The sequence below is a fragment of the Brassica rapa genome, chromosome A03 (genome assembly GCF_000309985.2).
Source record: "Brassica rapa cultivar Chiifu-401-42 chromosome A03, CAAS_Brap_v3.01, whole genome shotgun sequence".
Classification (NCBI taxonomy): domain Eukaryota; kingdom Viridiplantae; phylum Streptophyta; class Magnoliopsida; order Brassicales; family Brassicaceae; genus Brassica; species Brassica rapa.
In genome coordinates, this window is record NC_024797.2 from 13,617,393 (window position 1) to 13,632,890 (window position 15,498).

Genomic DNA, 15,498 nt, shown 5'->3' on the forward strand with positions numbered 1-15,498 from the left:
AAAATTGAATAAAATGGTAATTAAATATTTGTAAATCTAATTGTTTTTTTATCTTTTTCAGTTGGATTCTCATGAAAAGATCATGAAAAGAAATCGATAGGTTAAACAAATGTTTCAAAATTTGAAATATTTCAAAATTTGTTGTGTTATTGTTTTGTCTATAAATTACAAAATTTATTGAATTGATATATTTAATTATTGCACCCTTAAATAATATTTTATTAAGACATTAGAGAATTATGTTTTGAGTTGTTTTGTCAAAATTGTACAAAAATTTATGCTTTTTTATATTTGTCACGGAAATTTATATGTTAAACTTACTTTTACAAAAATCTTTTTCATATTTTTCAATGTTCTCACACTTTCAAAGAATATATTAGCTTAGTCACTTACTTATTTTTTTTACAAAACAAAGTATCGGTCTTGAATGTTGAATTCATATTATTGTAATTGTACATAAGAGTTTGTGATTACATACTTAGTGATTCTTGTATATGTGTTCAATAAAGTTTCAATGGCTTAGTGGTAACTGTCTTATATTAATGTCATAATAACCCGGATTTGATCATTTCCTTTGCATTGTTTTTCATTTTTTACGAAAAAATAAATGAAATAACGTGGCAATTTCGGACTCTCTGATTAGTTGATTTTTCTATCATACGTGGACACCCTCTCCATGGCTTATATTTGCCTTTTAGTATAGTATAGATGGTAGAAATATAAACCTGTAAACAGTAACAAACCTAAACATCGATTTATGAAGATACATTTAATAAACTAATAGATGTTCACAACTTTATATTGAACAGATTCTTATATTTACAACCATCTAAGGATATCATACACCAACTAAATGCCGGATAGTGGGACTTGGGAATGGATGACCGCATGACAAACAACACACGCTCCGAATTTAATTCTCCATCCAGAGCGAAATAATATTTTATCAATATTATATAAAATTGCATAGCCGTCAAAACAAAGCATATAAAATTGCATAGCCTTCATAGTAAAATTGACATGTGAAAGCTAATATGGAGGATGAGATAGCAAGGAAAGGTAAACGGTGGGTCTAAATCACATTTTCATTGGAGTTGGATGTTGCCAACCGCAGACACTGTCTGTCGAAGATGGAAGTTGAGTTCTTTATAGTTAAAATTTTCTATTGTTAAATAAGTTATTTCTTTGACCAAAAAAAAAGTTATTTCTATAGCTCATACATTATCAGATTTAAATCTATGAAACATTATATAACTTATAGTTGACGTGTTATTAACGTTTTGTGTCATTAGAAATTTTAGATCTTTTAGACATTCATTAAAAGATAACATTGTCCAATCAACTTTTAATTAATTAATTAAATAGATTATAATATTTTCATATATTTTAAGTTTGATTTTAAATATATATTACCTTTTTAATTATAAAAACATCGCATATAATTTTTACTCTATATTTAAAAACATAATATTAAAATAAAAACAAAAACAAAATATTATATTGGATTACAATATTATAAAATTAGAGAAATATAAATATTTAACTTGAAAACACTATAAACTACTATAAATTATGTTATTTGATTATATGAATGGGCTAGTTTATCCACTAAAAACGCAAAATATTTAAATCGGTTTGAGACAAGTTAAAGAGCATAGTTTCTATCTCATTTCGATTATGAAAATTACTGAAAATAATTTTCTACCAATGTATGTCAATTATAAAAGAATCTATAAAACTAAGTCGAATAAAATGAATTGAATACACAAAAATGATCCAAAAATATAAAACGATTTAAATTTTTATTAAATAAACATTTGTTAAAATAATTATGTGTTTCAAAAACGCATTAGCGACGATGTTAAACAAAATTTTCATTTATATAAAGGCAAAAAGTGTTATTTAGATACCAAAATTGCCATGTTACTTGTTGTTGTTTGGAACAATGTTTTTAAAATTCAGTTTATTTTTCGTTTAGGCGATAAATCGATCATAAAAAAAATTATTTAATATTTTTAAAAATTTCGGCATAGACAGTGCTTAGACACTAATATTTTATAAAGTTCCAACTTATCACCTGCTGCTTTTTTTACATTGAAATAACAATATATATAATTACAACTAATCATTTTACAAAATAATCTAAACTGTTTAAGTTCGTTAACAAAAAAATGCACTTTTAGCAGGCTTAACGAAATAGGTAGAGAGGCCGAACTCTGAGAAAAAAATATAAGTATACTTGTCGTACTCTGATTAGTAAACAAGGTAAAAGTATATGTTTTAAGCTCTTAAATGTACATACAAACTTTGATATATTGCTCTTTTATTTACTAAATTTATGATCTGGCTTAGATTGAGGTTTTGGTGTCCACCTCTCCAAAACTATAGTCCAGTGGTTGTAAAATCATAGATGATCTTTAAGTACAGTCTGCATATATTTCTCCCGTTATAAGATGAATTGATATCGATCTTTAGACAGAGACATGCTTCAAACTCTAACCTAAACTCAGGGCCGAATCTGAGATTTTAGAGGTTTAAAACATTTATTACAAGTATAATAGCAAAATATGCTTTTTCAAAATTTGGAAATTTACACCTATTTAAAAATCCTCCAAAATTTATGGAGGTCAAAGCCAATGTTTCAGTGGCCTATGCTCAGATCCGGCATTTTATAAACCCTAGCATATATCATCCGTGCCATCAATGGGCAGTCAAGATTGATGAGTCTTTTCATAAGACTTAGTTCCATACTCATGGAGAACTTGAAAACGAGGACATCAGCCAGCCAATGTAGTTTTGCTCGTCACCGTCAATCGGGTTGTGGAGTGAATTAGGCATAACCAAAGTGAGATCGAAGTTAATAATATGAATTCTGAAAGCCAGAACAAACTCAATTTTGGTAAAAGATCAAGCGAGACTACAGAAAATTTCCACTTAATGATGCAATATTATACTAAGAATAATTATTTGGAAAATCACATAAACGTACACATGATTGACAAGCTCCGGAGAGAATAGGTAAATCCCCAGGTGAGAAAAGTAAATAGACAATTGTGGAGATACAAAATATTGTTTACAACACAAACTGTCATAGAAATATTGTTCTTCACGTGCTATATAGGCTGTCGTACCGATTACAAATCTCATGCACGTGTGTATTTTTAATTACCACACTAAGAACTGACCAGCTGTAGTTTAATATATAACCAAAAGGTTTGAACAGCAATTTGAATTCGATTTTGAATTTAACTGCATTATTTTATCTGATTTGAATTTATTTGCACTCTTTACTCGGATTCAACTCTCATTTATTTATGCTTCTGAAAATACGAGATGGACATACAAAAAGGACACGTGAATCCTGCTACTAACAGCGTAGCGAAGCTTCTTTTCTTTGTCAACGCATAGCTAAACAAATATATTATTTGATTTATTTTTGTGTTTATTTGTGTAACCAAAAAGGAAAATTAGTTTTGTAGAGAAAGTAGAGTAAAATAGAAAGAGAAAATATATTTTTGGTTACTTAGCAAATGTAAGTTTTTTTTGTGGTTATAAAGCGCAATTTCTGTTTGTTTTTTTGTTAACTCTTATTAGACCTAACAACATAATATAACCTTTTTGTAGAAAACGAAAAAAGCTAAAAGCCCTAAATTATATAACCTATCTTCATAAGCATATAATTTGTGAACACAATTGTGGATTCTAAAGTCCACATTAGATATTTGCTAATGATAGTTTATAATAAATTGAAGAAAAGAATTTTGTGGACAACAAAATTCTGAGAACATAACGATGTTATCGGATTCAGTTGACGAAAATGAAATTTGATATTGATGTTAACAAAAAAGGTTTACAAGGTATAATCGAACAAGACTAACTAAGCTAGAACTAAAAGCTAAAAGTGTTTCAAAAAGAAGTCGATGTTGATGGTAATGATGTCTAGGTCTTAGAACGTGTCTCTTCTCCTCCTTGAGTCGTTTAATTATTGGCGAGAATCTCAAGATCTTTCTTGAATTGGTCTAGGCCTATGATCCACTTTGGATCGATCGTAACTGTGAGACTAATCTTTTTTTTTCCTCTGGCCAACCGAACCTTCTCTAGCATACAATTATTGGACCTAACAACAATGTTGTAAGAATACGAAAGAAAATTGATATGAATTTTCTTAAAATAAAAAAAGATTAAAATTACAAAGAAAAATTTATATAATAAATTGACATGGATATCCAACAAAAGATATAATATATCATATATAACCATTATGATTGGTTATGATATTATAAGTTTATCATTCATTATTTATCTACTCATTCCTCTTCTTTTTATTTTACTTTGTTCTTTGTTTATAAATTTCCTCCATTTTTAATTTATATCTGCCAAATGTACTTTTTAAAGAAATATAAACAAGAAAAAAGTCATTGGTGTAAAAAAGACAATAAAACGACACTGAGGTAAATGAATGATACGGTTACATATTTTCATCATAAACATGAAAATTTAGCGAAATAATTCAAAAATGTAAGTATTTACTGATTTACGTATCATAATAAAAAAAATGAAAAAAAATTCGACCATTTTCTTAAAATAACTAGATTTTTTTTTTCACTAGAGACAAATAAAATCAAGATTTAAGAATTTCTATATTGGGATCATGGTCACGTGAAAGCATGTGACTGCCGACACTATGAAATGGGGCCCTCCATGTGATCGAAAATTTGACACCTTCGTGCGTGAGAGCCCAACCGCTGTTTTATTGGTGCGGCCCATTTTCTACGTCATCACGTGATGCTTTGTATTCTATGAAACTTGAGAAACACAATAAATCAGGAACATACATTTCTGTTAGATACACTTACCGAACTTTCTTTAGACATTCGTATAAACTCACCAACGCACGTTCAACAATCAGCGATGGTTCCTAAACTAGGTATATTGAAAGTTAAGGCATGCTTAGAAACAGTGACATGCCTAGCTTTTCTGGGGTCTAAGGCAAAATTCAATGTAATAATGTTATTAAAAATATTTTAAAAATAATTTCAGTGAATACAGTAAACTTAAGAAAAAAAAATATAATAGATATTTTTAACAATATTATTTATATGGCATTAAAATTGGTGAGAGGTGAAACATATAAGATCTTGTATTCTGTGGTGAAAAAATATAATATATATTTTAAAATATTATTTATAGACCCAAAACTCATCTGAATTATATATTTGAAAATCTAAAAGTTTACCTAAAACCCAAAACCATACCCGAAAATCCCAAATCCGAAACTTTAAAAATATCCATAATACAAAAAATATACTGAAAAACCCATATACATCTAATCTAATATATACTAGAAGTTTTGGGTATTCTGGATATCCCATAAGTTCTCGGGTTCGGATCGGGTCGGGTCCAAGACCCGCGGATCTTCTACGACAAAACTCAATAGGGTAAAAAGATCGGTTCAGTTCCTATCCGAACCAGGATTTTTCGGATCAGTTTCAGATCGGTTTTTGGATCCGAGTAAAATGTCCAGGGCTAGCGGAGTACATGTCTAAACGACATTCTAACGATTTGTAATTTGTTTGTAACAAAATATGATTGGCTTGATCCTATTCAAAAAATATGTAGACAGCCTATAACTGGGTTCATCTATAACATGATAAATCTTTTTTTTTTATTCTTATTTTTTTTGGTCAATATCAAAAGGGAAATAGCACCCTAAGTCGTAAAAAAAATGAATAACTAGCTGAGTACCACTTTACCGTAATATGCTAGGATACAATATGTATTTTCTATAGTAATACCCTTGTTCGGAAACTCGCTAGGCGCTACGCGTGCGTTTGGGTTGGGCCTAGCGCCTGACGAAGAAATCGGATTTTAATCGGGGATTAATCGGAGATTAATTTTAAGTTTTATTTTATTTTTAAAATAAAGTTATATACAAAATGTAGTTTAAGTAACATATCACAAAGATTACTTGTGGTCTAGTGGTTTAGTCATTGCTTGGTGACATACTAGTCCTGGGTTCAATGCCCAAGAGAGGCATTATTGCATATTTTTATATTTTTTAGCTAAATGGCAGTTTTGTAATTATCTCTTCATCTTCTTATTAGGGCTTTGCCTGTTTCTGCAACTTTTTTTTTACGGCTGCCATAGATTTTCTTCGAAAAATCTTCATTTCTCGTGCGTTTTTGTTGTTGTTTACACATAACAACTATAGATCTATCAATACTTGTTGATTTGAACTTCAAAATCGCGAAAACAAAGATTTTTTTGTATCAGACCGCCTAATTGTCCGATTGGTAGCAAATCGGACCTCCTCGCCGCGTTTTAGAACAAGGAGTAATACATTTATGCCCTCACAAACAACCGGCTACACCTGAAAGAGAAAAAAAAATAAATAACTTTTTTTTTGTCAACATTAAATAACTTTTTTTTACCTTTTCTCCTTTTAGTTTGTGGATCTTTTTTATTCACATAAACCATAAAAATAAATTTTAATAGATAAGGTTATTTAGTTTCTTTGAGATTTATGGTGAAAGCCGACGACACCAAAACTGTTCACCGCGAAGAGTTTTGGCAGATTAAAGAACCGTGTTCGATATATTCTTGTTTCATGCGATGCGTGGTGATGAAAATTATGGGCTCTCGACATTGTGTTTGGCAACGGCGGTGGTACAACTTGTTAGTGTTAGTTGGAGTTGCAGGAGCCAATCCGATTCAATTTTGACGATGCATAGTAGAGGAGAAAAATTGAGAGAGGTTAGTTATCTGTACATAAAGTAAACCAACCATAGTAAAGACTTCTAAACACATAGTATATAACCAATGTCTGTTTATATGAGGCGGTGGTTTGTGTATTGCTTACGTATTTACAACTAAAGTAGTCTATATGTAATTTGTATATAGAGGAGACATATAACATAGTACAGACTTCTAAACACATAGTACGGAACTCGATTTTTTGTTTGTGTGCATCGGGTGTTTGGATGTTTCTGTTTGGATTGTCTTGTGGTGGAATGGTGTTGTGTATAAATAGAGTAGTACATATGTATGTCCACATAGTATAGTAATTGTTATAGAAGTGGTTTTCAATTTAAAGATATTGTGATTTATGAACCTAATCAGGTGATGACTCTTATGTGATTGACAATTATAATCTAATAGATGTTCTTTTTTTCTGATGGTGAGGACTAACCATAATAGGTCAGTGAATTTGTATTGGTGTATCAGAAAAAGAGAAGAAATCTCACCAATTATACATTTGGATTTAAAGTTTAGTGGTTTGAGTTTAGAATATAGTATTTGGAAGGTGGAAGTGAGGTTAAGATTAAGGTTTATGATAAAAAAAATAACTTTTCATAATTTTTGATAACTTGATTAAATCGTAATATACTATATATATGATGTTTTAATTCATTTGTATTTGGTTTTTATACAATGTTCTAATTTATTAATATGTATACTACATGTTTATCAATTTTAACATCAGTCCTATAGTATTTTGTATTCAATGTTTTATGATTATCATCAACTCTACCTAAATATTAAGATTGATGGAATAACTGGACTAAAAAATGTTAAATATTATTTGTTTTTAATAATGTCGAAATCAATGTCAGTATCACTTGCAAATTTGGGTAGACAGCAAATTCTTCCGTATCAAAATCGTGCCTACTCTCAGGACTGTACTGTTTTCAGATTAAACAATAATCAACCATTTGAAACTAAAAACGAAGGTAAAAATTTCGAATTTATCATCCTTCTCTTTAGCGCTCACTAAAAAATGTTCTTTCTAGATTCACACGTGCAAGTCTCCGATCATCATCTTCTCCGCGAACCTGTGGCGGCGGACCTCAACCATCTATCTCCCTCTCCGCCATGTGCCAACGGCCACCGATCAACAGTTTCTCTACGCACAGACCAAGGCGGAACGTTCTGCTTCCTCTGCTTCTCCGATCTCGTCTCCAATCCACGCGCCCCCACCGTCCACGTCTCCTACGCGCTTCACCAGCTCTCGATCGCTCTCTCCGAGCCTACCTTCCTCCGAACACTACTCTCCTCACACGTTCGCTTCCTCGTATCGCCTCTCGTTAACGCTCTCTCAATCTTCGATGATGCTCCGATCGCGAGCCAGATTATGGATACGATCTCTCTTCTCTGTTCCGCTGAGGAATGTTCCGTCAGCGAGGAGTTTGTGGAGAGAGTCTCTGCTCAGCTCTCTTCTGGTGCCTTGGGTTGGAGCCGACGACAGCTTCACATGGTATTGCTGCCTTTCTAGGGTTTCAATTGGGGATTCTCGTTGAGATTAGTGAATCTGGTTGATTAGGTTTAGATGTTAAATAGCGAATCATCTGATTAGAAATGAAATATCTCGTACGTATTGCTTAATGTCTGTGTGTTGCAGCTTCATTGCTTTGGAGTTCTTCTGAGCAGTGAGAAGATAGACATCAATTCTCACATAATAGATAAAGAATCTCTTGTTTGCCTACTTGTTGAAGGTCTTCAATTGCCTAGGTAGTAATGTGGATGACCCCTTTGTTCTTTATATCTTGTGTGTATGAGGCATGTTGTGATTTATCTTTTCTTTGTCATGCTAGCGAGGAGATCCGCGGTGAAATCTTTTTCGTTCTGTACAAATTTTCTGCTCTACAGTTCACAGAACAGGATGTTGATGGAGCTGAGATTCTTTCTTCATTGTCTCCTAAGCTCCTATCCCTATCCTTGGAGGCTCTTGCTAAGACACAGAGAGATGAGGTTCGCTTGAATTGTATAGGTTTGTATGAGCTTCTCTCCTATCTGCTACATTCTTATGTGGTTAACATAGATTTTAATGCCTTACATTCATTACAAGTTTGCTATCTTTAAGCTAACGTAGATTTTGAAACTTTGTAGCCCTTTTGACCACATTGACCCAGCAAGGTCTCTTAGCAAATTCACGTACAAGTCCTGTCAGCAGCATGAGCTTGGATGAAGTGGATGATGACCCCATGCTGACGGCTGAGACTGTAACTGTCAGGCCTTGTTTAGATATCTTGTTTGCTGAAGCCATCAAAGGTCCGTTGCTTTCCACTGACAGCGAGGTGCAAATAAAAGCCCTTGATCTTATCTTCCATTATGTGTCCCAAGAGAGTGTTCCAAGCAAACAGATTGAAGTTTTGGTAGAAGAAAATGTTGCTGATTATATATTTGAGATACTGCGGTTATCAGGTAATGACAGCCTCCTCGATAACTGTGATCAGAACTTTTTTCTTGATGCATTAGACTTCAATGAAGTTGTGAATAGAAAAAAATAACAGTTTGTTCAATTAGTCTACAAACTCGCCTTCAATTATAATTTATGTTTGGCTCCTTTCTTTTTCTCTCTTACCGTTTTGTCCTTCGGAAGCTCACATCTGCACGAGCATTGATAGATTAATGTTTCTGACTGACGAACTCATTTTCATGAACAGAGTGTAAAGATCATGTCATCAACCCATGCCTCAGAGTTCTTGATTTGTTTTCCCTAGCCGAGCTTTCCTTTCGGAAGAAACTTGTTATTGGGTTTCCTTCAGTCATCCAAGTGCTTCACTATGTAGGCGAAGTTCCTTGTCATCCTTTTCAAGTCCAGACACTAAAGCTTGTTTCTAGCTGTATTTCTGATTTCCCTGAGATCGCTTCAAGCTCTCAAGTTCAGGAAATTTCTCTGGTTCTGAAAATGATGCTTGAAAGATATTATTCTCAAGAGATGGGATTATTTCCGGATGCCTTTGCAATTATCTGCTCAGTCTTTGTTTCCCTAATGAAAACCCCATCTTTTGCTGAGACTCCAGATGTGTTTAAATCATTGCAAGACTCCCTAAGACATGCCGTTTTGGTATGTCTTAGTCTCCCTGAGAAAGATTCAACTCAGATCTCGCATGCAGTCTACTTGCTCAATAAAGTATATGCATACTGTACTTCACCAACATCCATAAACAATACTGGTTGCATTGAATTAAGACAATGTGTTATAGATGTGTGTGTATCACATCTACTACCGTGGTTTCTTTCTGATGTCAATGAGGTCAATGAGGAAGCAATTCTTGGCATAATGGAAAGCTTTCACTTCATTCTTCTTCAGAATTCAGATGTTCAGGCCATGGAGTTTGCGGAGATACTTGTTTCAGCAGATTGGTTCAGCTTTGCATTTGGATGTCTAGGAAACTTCTCTAGTGATAAGATGAAACAGAGGGTATATCAGATGCTCAGTTCCCTTGTTGATGTTCTTCACAGACAGAAATTGGGGTCGCATATCAGAGATGCTCTTTTCTGTCTTCCTTCTGATCCACAAGATTTGCTGTTTTTGCTCGGGCAAGATAGTTCCAACAATCAAGAGTTGGCTTCTTGCCAGTTTGCAGCTTTGGTTATTTTCCATACCGGTTGGATACACAATGACAGGTGACTTATGCTTTTCATTTCGAATTATGTTTTTGGATGGACGAACTAAGGATCTGCAATTTGTTTCTCTCTTCCTTATGTTCTTTTGCATCTTTTGCAGGCTTGCAGATGATAAGCTTGTTTTCGCTTCTTTGGAGCAATACATTCTTGTCAACAGGACAAGTTTAATCTCGGATTCTCCAGCTGTGCTGCAACTAGTGAATCTATATAGTCTTTGCAGGAGTCTTCAAAACAAGCGATACCAGATATCTTACAGTCTAGAAGCCGAGAGGATAGTCTTCCATCTACTAAACGAATATGATTGGGACTTGGGTTCCTGTGATATTCATCTAGAATCGCTCAAGTGGCTTTTTCAACAAGAAAGTATCAGCAAAGGTTTAACTTACCAGATCCAAAAGATTTCCAGGAACAACTTAATTGGAAAAGAAGTTCACAATGTATATGGAGATGGCAGACAGAGATCACTCACGTATTGGTTCGCAAAGATGATATCAGAAGGAGACAACTATGCCGCAACTCTTTTGGTTAACTTGCTGACCCACCTTGCAGAGAATGGAGACAAAGAGAGTGATGTTATCTCAATTTTAAATATAATGACGACGGTCGTTTCTAAATTTCCAACTGCCTCCAACCATTTATCCATGAATGGCATTGGGAATGCAATTCATAGACTCGTTTGTAGTTTTAGAAACTCATCCATGGGAACATCTTTCCCTACACTACTTGTGCTAATATTCAACATTCTAGCTTCTGTGCAACCTGGAGTGCTCAAAAATGATGAATCCTGGAATGCTGTGTTTATTAAGGTGTGGCCACTTAACCTTTTCTCTACCAACACTGTCATCTTTTTAATTGAAGGTCTCATTGAAGCCTTTTTGTTTTTTAGTTGTTACACTATTTAAGCTTGCGAGACACTGCCATAACACAGCCAGACCATGAAGGTATGATGGTGATTGGCATTCTTTGCTTGGTTCTGTACCACTCATCACATGGAGCACTTTTGGATTCTTCAAGAATTATCATGGTGAATTCGTACTTGGTATCGGCAATCAACAATGTTGTTGATGTAGCTTGCTCAAGGGGTCCAGCATTGACTCAGTCTCAGGATGAAACTGAAATCTGGGAGGCTCTAGCATTCACATTACCTCTCTGCTTTTCCTCGTTAAGAAGGTACGTAGCTTCTGAAGTTTGTGCACGCTGATAGATCCTACATCTAACGGTTCTGACTCCCATTTGGCCTTGTAGCCTGCAGATTGTTCTCGCTGGAGCTGTGGATTGGCAAACTTTCTGTGGCCCATCGAGCAACCTGGAAACACTACCCGTAGTCTGCATCCATTGCCATAATTTGTGCAGGTTGATGCATTTTGGAACACCGCAAATCAAGCTCATGGCCTCTTATTGTCTCTTAGAGCTGTTCACTGGACTGTCACAACAGATTGACATTAGAAAAGAGCAACTACGTTGTTCATCGAGTTACCTTAAAGCAATGAAGGCTGTTTTATGTGGTCTGGTATTCTATGATGACATAAGAGTAGCCACAAACTCTGCGCTTTGTCTGTCCATGATAATAGGATGGGAAGACATGGAAGGAAGAACAGAGATGCTTAAGACCTGCTCATGGTACAGGTTTATTACAGAAGAAATGTCAGTGTCATTGGCCATGCCGTGTTCTGCATCAAATACCTTTGTGAACCACCACAAGCCTGCAGTCTATGTAACTGTCGCCATGCTAAGGCTGAAGAACAAACCGGTGTGGCTGAGAAGTGTTTTTGATGAGTCTTGCATCTCTAGCATGATTCAGAATCTGAATGTGACGAATATCAGCAGCGAGATTGTGATTTTGTTTCGAGAGCTCATTCAAGCTCAACTATTGAACTCCGACCAAGTAACCAAGTTGAATCTCGTATTCCTGGTTAGTAACTTCAGATAAGGCTAATAATAAAGTTTCAATACAGTTCATAACTATCTCGTTTGACAATACTGCAGGCAAGCAGAAAACAGATGCAAAGGAATGGCACTCTAGACGAGACAGTTGAAGAACAAATGCAACGGACAGTTTCATCAATCCATGATCATGGTGAAGTCTGCAGCTATCTTGTTGACATGATGCTATCTAGTTCTTTTGGACACACAAGTGGAAGCGAAGCAACATGCATTCAGAAGAAGAAACAGGTTCTCGCTGAAATGGAACAATTCTCCGAACTATTATCAACAAGAAGAGATTATGTTACTGATTCAAGGCCGTGTAAGGTCTATACAAGACAGAGAAAGAGGATACATGCAAAATGAGACAAATGGTGAAGAAGAGCAGATCTCTAGTGTTTGTACAGGTTGCATTGTGCATACTTAAGGTTTAGCTTTCTGATTTTGTTAACCAAAGTTCCATTTTATACTGGTTAGTTCTTGGTGTGGTTTCCACGTTTTATGAATATATAGACAGATATATGACACTTTGATCAAAAAAAAAAAAAGACAGATATATGACACATCAGAAGGACTGTAAACGCTCGAACCTTTTCAGAGAGAAACTAATGAATCCACCTTGAATGGACACAAAGTTAGTAGTTACCTTATAAGAGAACCTACTTATGCATAATACCCTTTCGGATACTATCAGAAACAGCTTTTATTGGCAAGAATATAAACAAACACGTCTGGCTATGGAACAGTAATCGTTTTCTCCATGGAAAATTTCATGATTATGCTTGCTGGTTTGTTAAATTTTTTGTAAGGATGTGGATTATTGGTTCTCATGCAGTTTATCTCTCTATAATATATTTAGGCGTGTAGCTTTGAGATTAGTCTTTGACATTCTCTGATAGGTCCGTTTCTCCAACAATATACACTAATTAACTTCCAATGCCTACCTACAAACTTCACATATTATGCTTGTGAAGTGAGTTGTTCAAAAAAAAAGATGCTTGTCTACTGCTTATATGCATTTTCTAGAATGTGGTATTACTTTTCATATTTAAACTTGTGGAATCGGTATGAGGTCCTTTTGGGCCACAACGTGATAGAATAATATCCAAAGAGTTACACTAATGAGACTTGATGAATTTCTAAGTACGCAATTGGGATCGATTAAACAGCTGAGAACAAATGTTCTCATTAAGTTATGTGCTATTGTCAAGTAAATTTGGGTAATTCATCTGTTAATTTTAAAAATATGATTATTTTCCTAGAAAATGAGTGATGTTATTTACAATAATGCCCTCTTGACAAGTTGACCCAGAAAAATCAAATATGGCAGCAAAAACACTTTGCCTAAAACTACCAAAACTTCAAGACCCATAAGTAACAACTAAGTCATCTACGGCTTTAACTCCTCCAATACAAACCACAAAACCCATAAGTGACAACTAAGATTTTATCCACACGGCCACTATAAATAAATGCATACAGATGAGCCATACTGACACATCACTCATCAGTAAATCAAGAAAGAATATTAAAATGGCGTCTTCCAAAGTATCTTCCATGCTTCTCTTTCTCTTTCTTCTCGTTCTTGTGTTTCACCAAATGGATAAAGCCCTTGGTGAACAAATCCAGCTCAGCAACCGCAAACTTAGTTAGTCTTTTTTCGTATTTAAATAATGTCAGCGTTTTTATTTTATTAGCTTGGTTTATTGAGAAGTTATAATCAAAATTTTGTTTTTGGTTATCTTTCATTCCGCGTTTTTGTCATTAATTTTTTTTAAAATGGTATAACAAACTCACATATATTTTATAAAATTTTGATTGCTTTTAGTTTGTATTCTAAATAAATTATTTTAATTTTAAAAACAAAAGATAAAATCGATATAGTTTTGTTTACTGTTCTAGAGCAAAATTTACTTTAAAAATGAAAAAATAAAGCAAGTTTCATTGTACCTTGATAGGATTTTGAGTTGGGATTATCCGAATTGATAGACAAATGACTTTACGAAACTTTAACGCTAAATCACATAGGTGTAATTAACTCGTTTGGGTGTTTGTTGTGCAGAAGAGACAGGACATCATCAACAACTGACTGCAGGGCAGAGGCGTGTTCTTGCGAGATTTGATCACAAGAGAGCGGCCGACTGGATCCGTAAGGGCGCAAAAGCTGTTTGCAAAATCTACTGTCCCCCTCCACCGCGTTAAAGGTTTTCCAAGGCCAAAACATATGATCTCACGATGTCTGGATAAATGTTTCACAATTTGTCTATATAAATGTAATTCTGAAATTTTCTTGCAAAATAAAAGAGATTCTGCCACCCGGATGGTGGTATGATTATATGTTGTTATAAGTTTTACTATTGTAAATTGTTTTGGTTCTAATGTTATATAAAGTTTATATAATCCTTATGCATCATTTACAAGGTTAAATATGTAGTAATATAAGTTATACATACTCTCCGAGACAATTTTAGAAACACTTTTTAGTACGGTGCATGTATAATAGAATCACCAATGGTGACTTTTAAAATGGTTCAGGTTTTCAACGAGAGTCATTTGGCGGCAATATGAATAAAGATACTCAAGTCAACTCGAAAACCCTCTGGTTAGAAGCAGAAATCAAGTGGACCGAACTCTAGACAGTGGCCTATGTTTCAACGAGCTGGCGGTGTCAATATCCAAACTCAAAATGATGATGGCGCAGCACAGGAACGTTTCGTTTACTTTAACCAAAGATATTGTGTCCTTAGAAGAAATTGCCAAGAGACTTTGTGCCATAAGGCCTCTGTCTGTGTGGAAGAATCATCATCTGCTGCAAGTGTTCCTGAAATGAGACTGGTCGTGAACACTTAACAGCTTCAAATCGCTTATTTTGCTGCAAGAATATAGATCTGCAAAAAAATCGTGATGATAATGTTATATCAGAACAAGAAAATAGCGAGACTTGGAGCTCAGATGATCGTGTTGGAGCGTTCTTTTATGGTTTATGCCTCGATATGGTGCGCTGAGGACAGGGGATGTCTTTATTTAAGGGACTCAATAAGCAAAATATTTGATACCAACTGATTACTTTTTCTTGATGACTAAAGCTGGCTCCATCGTCTTGCTTTTGACCTTCACTTGGTATTGGCAGCTTCTATATTTTCGAGACATAAGATGAATCAAACG

The 15,498-nt window shown here is 34.3% G+C and overlaps 1 protein-coding gene across 3 annotated transcripts; it reads left to right on the top strand.

Moving 5' to 3' along the window:
- Positions 1-6,431: 6,431 nt before the first annotated feature.
- On the top strand, positions 6,432-14,745 carry LOC103858589 (protein PUTATIVE RECOMBINATION INITIATION DEFECT 1). Of its 3 annotated transcripts, none has more exons than XM_009135974.3 (11): positions 6,432-6,753; positions 7,791-8,254; positions 8,399-8,508; positions 8,592-8,767; positions 8,887-9,201; positions 9,444-10,410; positions 10,511-11,216; positions 11,297-11,580; positions 11,656-12,322; positions 12,397-13,981; positions 14,396-14,745. In XM_009135974.3, exons 2-10 carry the CDS (start codon positions 8,132-8,134, stop codon positions 12,697-12,699), a joined length of 3,651 nt encoding a protein of 1,216 aa, XP_009134222.2. In that variant the 5' UTR covers positions 6,432-6,753; positions 7,791-8,131; the 3' UTR covers positions 12,700-13,981; positions 14,396-14,745. The 3 variants fall into 3 exon arrangements, with proteins under 3 accessions (XP_009134222.2, XP_009134221.3, XP_033142017.1); XM_009135973.3 differs by lacking the exon at positions 6,432-6,753 and adding an exon at positions 6,780-7,730; XM_033286126.1 differs by lacking the exon at positions 6,432-6,753 and having other exon boundaries at positions 6,781-8,254.
- The last annotated feature ends 753 nt before the right edge of the window (positions 14,746-15,498 follow it).